This window comes from Medicago sativa, chromosome 6 (assembly GCF_051527215.1).
Source record: "Medicago sativa cultivar Bolivia chromosome 6, Bolivia_mono, whole genome shotgun sequence".
NCBI lineage: Eukaryota > Viridiplantae > Streptophyta > Magnoliopsida > Fabales > Fabaceae > Medicago > Medicago sativa.
Window position 1 is genome coordinate 2,856,140 of NC_140754.1, and position 7,561 is coordinate 2,863,700.

Here is a 7,561-nt window from a genome sequence, read left to right on the forward strand (position 1 = left end):
TTCTTTTGACTCTCGTTAGCCTCTAAGGTATGTGACACCTTCCTTATTTCATTTGGTCATTGACCATAATAATAATAATAATAGACACTAATACACTGCTTGACTCAATAAATTAGAAAATGACAATTTATTTAAATTGACTCCAAATTAAATACTAAACTAATAAAATAGACTAAAAACTTCACTAAAAAGACTCTGAAAATATGGAATGACGGATTGTCATCACAACCCCAAACTTGAACCGTTACTTGCCCTCAAGGAACAAACTTGTTAAATGAAAAATGACAGTAAAATAACAATTACCTAATCAAGCGATAGTACCCAAAAGTTCAACACCTTACTAGCTAAAGATGAGCTAGTTTGACTTGTACGCATCCACCAATTCACAACTCCACGCAAAAATATGAAAGGGGTTCACACACAGTCGACATGCAATCTACATATTACCATACGCTTGAAAAGTTTCTAAACGTCAATCAAAATCAATGTCAATGCACACTTTGAGGTCTTAAAGGGTTATAACGGGGCTTAGGTGAAGGTGGGATAATATTTGGATAAGTAGGCTACACAACATTTGAGTTAGGCACTCCTACGGAAATTAAAGCACAAATTCAATCCATCATTCACCTTTGGAACAACAATTCTTGTAAAGGTAGTAGAGAACACTTGTAACTATTGGGACAATCGAGTTTAAAGTTACTCGGATTTTCAGTGTTTTGTCCCTTTTTCATTTTTTTTTTTTGATACACCATTTTTGTGTGTATTTTTCATGATAATGTTCTTTCTTTGTTCTCTAGTACCCCCACCCCAAACTTAGTTAGTTGCAAATTCCAATAGCAACCCCAAACTTATTATTTAGCAACATTCTACAATGCCTAACTCAGAAAAAACAATATGGGACAAGTCCTAAAAATATCTAAGCTTGTAATGCAGTTTGTCACCGAACAAAAAGTTCTAAACCTACCGGCTCAATTTGGCTAAGAAAAGGATAAAATATAACAATTAAAATCAGAGTAGGCTTCAAAAAGGCTCACAGGACCAAGCACTTTTGCCTCAGTGTGCTAATGACAAAAATCAATCGACAGTAAAGAAACAATGCAAGTTCTAGAAATGTAAAAGCATGGAACACTCTATATTAGTAAATTGAAAAAAAAAATAAAATTTGGCCATGAACCTTACAGTTTAGATTTCTGGGAGTTGTGACTACCTATCTTTAACTGTCGTCCACTTCTCCTTTGAATTTCAAGTCACTACCTCCTTATGAACTTTTTGAAATACCACTTGAATAAGCAATTGTTACTAAACTGGAAAAAGTCAAGAAACAAGAAAATTCATTAATAATAAACAAGCAAACAATTAAAGTTACTGAAAAAGGGAATTAAACTGACACGACTGACATCTGACAAGTTATTGAAAAAAAAAAAATAAGAACTGATGTGGACTTTGATTTTTTTTTTGTCCATCTTTTCACTTTTTTTTTCTTCATTTTTTTTACTGAATAAAAATACCTACAAAATAAAAAACATTAAAAAAATAAAGGATGGGTTGCCTCCCACCAAGCGCTTTCTTTTACGTCATTAAGCTTGACGCCTCAGCCACTGTTAGGGTGGCAAATATGAAAGAAAGAATATATCATCTTTTTTCTTCCTTTTTCTTGGTAGGAATTCCATGAACTTCATACAAAGAAGCAAATGCTCCCATGATCCAACTGCTAGACTTTCAGCATTTGAGCTCTCCCACCATAAAGAAGAATAGATATACCTTTGCAAAGAAATGATTTCTTTCAACCCCATTGGTTGAGACTTCAGGTAGAGACCAACACTCCTCATTTGTGGATTTTCTTCCACCACAACATGACACTCAGTCTCCATCTCAACCAGCTGCTTCTCACATTCATTCGCTTTCCCAACAAGATCACCACACTGAACTTCAAATTTCTCAAATGAAACTTGATTTAATATCAAGAAATCATCTAAAATATTTTGAAGCTGAGTATTGTAATCGATGTTGATAAGCTCTTTCAGCCCTTCGCAATCTGTACCCTGATGATTCGCCTCATGATCACATCTCGCATTTAATCTTGAGATTTGATTCTCCCGTTGTTCTATCTTCCAAGAAAGCAAATGTTTTTCATACTCCAACGTAACAATCTCCTCTGTGTCATAAAGGTGTAACCTGTCTACTAACCTGTCTATCATAGCTGCAAAACTTAGATAAACTTTTTAGCAGCAAAGTACAATGAGATATGAAGAGCATAAATCATAATATATATTTTTTCAATTTTTTAATATATAGACAAAAAATGTAAATGACAGAAATCCTAAACAGTAACGAAATTTCCAAGCTGAAATAATTCAACAGTCCCCGGCAACGGCGCCAAAAACTTGATAATAAATTAGCAAGTGTACTAATAAATATCGAAGTAATAAATAATTCGTATCCACAGGGACTGTTCTAATCTTTACTTGGCAATTTCATTAATATTCAAGATGTATGTAAATAAGGTGGTTGCATTAGGCAAATTGATTTTGGTTGCAATGATAAATAAATAACTGAAAAATAAAATTGGTTTTGAAATAATTTTAGAGAAATGACTAGGTCATTCGATTCATCTATACATCACTCATTAGTAACCTGTTTCTTAAGCATACGAATGTCACAAAGTCAACGACGAATTAACAAATTAACTTAGGTCAATCCCTTGATCCTAAGTCCTCTCATCTAATCACAATTCCCTAATTCCTTAGGTGAACCTATAATCATAAAAGGCTATTGAGTCCGTTAATTCAATTATCACTATCTAACAACGCTCCATCCCTAGATTGTCCGTTAGATAGAACAGCATAAATATTTCCGAGATACACGCTAGTGTCAGTAGTCATATATTCTCTTAGAACAATTATATTGGGTCAGAATCATAAGAGCATTAAGAACAAAATATACTGAATAAACTAGATTGACATTCATAAACGTAAGAGTTTCAGGTTACATTACATGAGCTAGTACAGAATCATCTCTTGACCTAATCAATAGAAATTAGCTAGACATGATCAAATATATAAACAACATAGTAAAGAAAATAAACCGATAGAGTTATGTCGTTGTCGACGTTGCTCCTCAATTTTCTTTCAATCGGTGTTGTTCTTCGTTTTCATCTCCATGTGCAAGCCTTTTTTCTTCTTCTCGTGTTGCGTGAATGAGTCACCAAAAGCGTTTCTTTCCAAAACCTGAATACCCAAAACGTGAAGGCTGCTCCCCTCCTTATATACATAGTTTGCCGAACCGTGATGCTCATATCCCATGACCTGATTCACTTCTTTTTTGGTATAAACCCACGTTTGCTTTTATCTTTGGCCCACTGGCTTTTGTATTCACACCTCCATCTAATTAATAGATCAACCTAGTGTACACCAATTTCTTTCAATTTATCCAATGATCCATCCCTCCTCATGTTTCTTTTGACTCTCGTTAGCCTCTAAGGTATGTGACACCTTCCTTATTTCATTTGGTCATTGACCATAATAATAATAATAGACACTAATACACTGCTTGACTCAATAAATTAGAAAATGACAATTTATTTAAATTGACTCCAAATTAAATACTAAACTAATAAAATAGACTAAAAACTTCACTAAAAAGACTCTGAAAATATGGAATGACGGATTGTCATCAAAAGGGACCCTGGTAATTCATAGGTTTAACCAATAGATAAGTAGAGTCCGACTAAAGACTGTTCCAACCAGAAATTGAACGGGTTCTTCCAAACAATTTTTCTTTAACTCCTCCATTGTTCAATATAAGTTTGTTTTTGTAATACAATTAATATACAATGAAGTATTTTAATTTTCTTCCAAACAATTTGTCTTTAACTCCTCCATTAATCCATTGTCTTTATCCTCTAATGGCATGCAGTAATTTTTTGTGTGACTATAGCACAACAAAACTTGGATTTTTGAGGAAGTAGAAGCCCAATATTGGACCCTAAGAGTCCATTTCCATTTCCTCAGACGGTGGAAGCATTTTCCTATCTCAATACTAATAGAGCTATTGGGAAAATAGTTGTACATCCCATTTCATGAGCTTGATTAATAAGGTACATCAATTCCCATGGCTTTTGAAAGTTTGTTTGTGTAGTAATAAATCACTTAAGAGATATGTTTGTTGTTTTTTATATTTACCCTTATGCCTAAAGTATAGGACATCAGAATTCTATTGCTTTTTGGGACACTGACACATGACTAAGTCCTGTGTAATCAGGAGAGTCCAAAATCCAAAAATTTCGTGTTGAATTCTGTCCAATAATCTATTTGTTTATTTAACATCTGTAAATAGGTGTGCGGGCGCGCGAAAGAATTCAAGTAAGCGAGTGCTTGTTTTCAGCAAAATTTCTCTTTCTCCCGGTACTTAGATTCTATGAAGGGCTTTGTGATGGTTTTCCATTTGGATTTTCTGTCGCACCTTACACAGGCTTCTCCAAAAGGAATGGTTCTCTCTATTATAAAGGCAGCAAAAGAATCCTCTATTGAGCAATCCCTTTGTGTCAACATGACTTGAATATTAACAATGACAAACACTAGAAGGAGTGCATTTAAGAGGACAACGCAAGAGGCCAGCGGAACGATTGAGGGACTATTTTGGATGATTGTATGTTGAAAGGCAGTGATCGATTTAACCAAATATCATTGCTTACCGGCATGTTTTGGGGACGCATGAACCAGGTAACCAAGGTAATGGCTGCGCAACCGTGTGTTTGACTGAGGGCATGATTCTAAGTACAACATAGGAACTACCATTGAGAGTGTGAATCGCCACAATTTGGTTCTGAGCTGAAAGGATATGGAACCTTGTAGAGGCACAGTTAGACAGCTCTTTTGTGAAAAAGAATAATGACAACGGAAAAGACACAGAAGAAAGGAATAGCTAAAATGAAAACTAATTTTTCTTATTGTGTGTTTTAAACTTAAAAAAAAAAAAATAGAAAATCTATGATACAAGGTGTTATTAATATAAAGAGAAGCATATGCAGAATAGAAAATAGAAGCAAAACAGAACTAGAAGAGGCAAAAGCCGAACAGATAGAAGCAAAAGTATCAGTATCAGAAATGTAAGAAGAATCAGAAATAGAACAGAAGTAAAAGTATTTCATGTTTTTATGCCATGAGTCCTTGCGCTTCCACAATAATCAGTGGAACATTTAAAACTATCATCAAACCATCACAAAAATAAAACCCACATCATGAATATTTATCATTAGCAAACTCTGTTGCTATAATAAGAATAATTACTTTTCACATTCGTTGGCAAGTTCACATCACAAGCCCAAAACTTAGAGCAACTGGCAACGTAACATTCAATGCTAAGATTTAACAATAGCTGAAAATATGCAGGCGTGCAACATCTGAAACATCTCAAATTCTCCTCAGTTGTTCATTATTAAACAAAAAATAAAGTATATAACATCATCCTCACATTCAAGTAGGCAAATTAAGGAATAATTCCATTAATTAACTAACAAAAACTGAGTAATGTATAATCCAAATAGAAAAATAAAGAGTTAATCTTATAATGACCGTGATTTAACATGAGTCTATAAAGTCAACAACAAAAAGTAGAACCAATATAAATAAACGACATAACAGACGAATAAACTTGCGGAAAATCTTCAAGAGCCAACATAGCAAAGCATGTAGGTCATAGTGATACAAGACTCTCAACGTAGACATTAGAGGTGAACTTCTTAAAGGGTAATGAGGTAGAAGGGAGGCCTTGAATATTAGGAATCTTTACAGTACCATTCTTGTAATTGTAAGCATATACCTTCAGTTGAATATCTATCAAAACTAGGTTATCCTCCTCAGAAATGCAAAGCATAGAGGCCCGGGAGCCATTATATCCAAGAAATTTCATGGATGGAACAGCGAACAATTTAGTCCAAGATTCTTTATTTCCATATTCATTCATAACCCAACCATCCAAAATAGTTTTGTTTTGAGCAAGGATGCATAGGCAATCATTGGAAACCCCCAAGCTCAAGTTAAACAAAGGACCATACTCAGGCTGCGAAATCTCTTGATAAGACTCTTTTCTTAAATCAAGAGAGAGAATAACCCATGAAGAGTGTTTTCCTCGTATGGCCCAATTAATGGCGCCACTTACAAATATCCCACGATAACAACAGGCTACATACATGATTTCAATGGGAAAGTCTGGGATCCTTTTCCAAAAATTAGTACCTAAAGTATGAACACTAACTTGAGTTTTGACAAAACCCTTAGTATCTAATTGATGGCATGTAACAGCAACTACTTTGTAATTATCAATGGAACTATCATACCCAATGCTGTACCTAGTTTGAAATGTCTCCTTAGGTAGATTTTCCAAAGGTGGCAATATCTTGAATTTGCTTGTACAAGGGTTCCATACTACCAGATCAACATGGTTATTATTGATGTCGGTCGTTTTGAAACAAATGATGCCGTTGCAAGAGCCAAATATGAAAGCACGATTGTTAGAAGGGTTTAGAGGGAATTTGAGCATTGTCTCCGGGATGATGGCGGTGCTAGCTGTTGAGTTGTCAAAAACAGATGGAAGTCGGAAATCAAAGAGAAGGTAATACCTTTTTGAAAAGGAACGCGAACACATCTGGCATAGGATGAGGTGGTAATGGCGGGTCTGTGACAAGTGGAGGTGATCTTTCGTGAAGTTGGGATCGGAAATAATGGAATTCAAGGGCTTGCAGACAGACTTGAGTATCAAGAGTGACTTCACAGGGAGCCTATACAAGATTTCTAACACCAGATCGAGCGATAACAAAGTAAACATGCCGAGGTGGTTTGACATGGTTGTTAACATGGTTGGTGATGATGCTGCCATGGAGGTAGTCAACCGGTTGGTGTTAAACAACAACTAAATAAGGTTAGGGTTAGGGTTTTTAAAAGAGAAATGATATTTTGACAACCACTTTTTGACAACTTTTGGACAACTTTCTCTCTCATACTCACATGATGTTGTTATCCTCTCTTTTCCTTTTTCTCTCTCCATTGTTTTTGACCAATAAGAAATGAGAAAAACAAGGTTGTCATCAAATGGATGTCAAAATATCATTACTCTTTTTAAAATAAGAAGACTCGCAAAGGGAAAGAAGACTTCACGAGGAGAGTGATCTCAATATGAACGAATTGGGCTTAGGAAACATATGACACGCACAGAATAAACACTACTACGTGTAGTGGTTTTATTATATATATATATATATATATATATATATATATATATATATATATATATATATATATATATTGACTTTTTTCTAGTTACACCTCTAAAACCTGGTAGTAAGGCAAGTAAGAAAAGAGCTAAGTCTCACAATGGCAAAAGCACTGATGGCATCACAAGTAGTGACCACATCCAAACTCGTTCCAAAAAGGGTGTAATCAAAAGCAACCCCAAATATGTTTGACTGTCATGAGATATGTTGCCTGGCAGATTAGTTTCTTGGCAGCTTATGGTTTAAGAGCATAGATTTAGCTAGCAGTTTTCTTTGCTTCTTAGCATATAT

General features: G+C 34.8%; 1 protein-coding gene across 1 annotated transcript; it reads right to left on the reverse strand.

Annotated features, from left to right (window-relative positions):
* Positions 1-5,694: 5,694 nt before the first annotated feature.
* Positions 5,695-6,876, reverse strand: LOC146912039 (F-box/kelch-repeat protein At3g23880-like). The gene has a single exon (XM_085717993.1). The coding sequence runs from the start codon at positions 6,874-6,876 to the stop codon at positions 5,695-5,697; it is 1,182 nt and encodes a 393-aa protein (XP_085574119.1).
* Positions 6,877-7,561: the final 685 nt, after the last annotated feature.

Bases quoted from the DNA above. Each gene is read 5' to 3' on its own strand.
- LOC146912039 (XM_085717993.1), bottom strand. From the start codon at position 6,876: ATGGCAGCATCATCACCAACCATGTTAACAACCATGTCAAACCACCTC.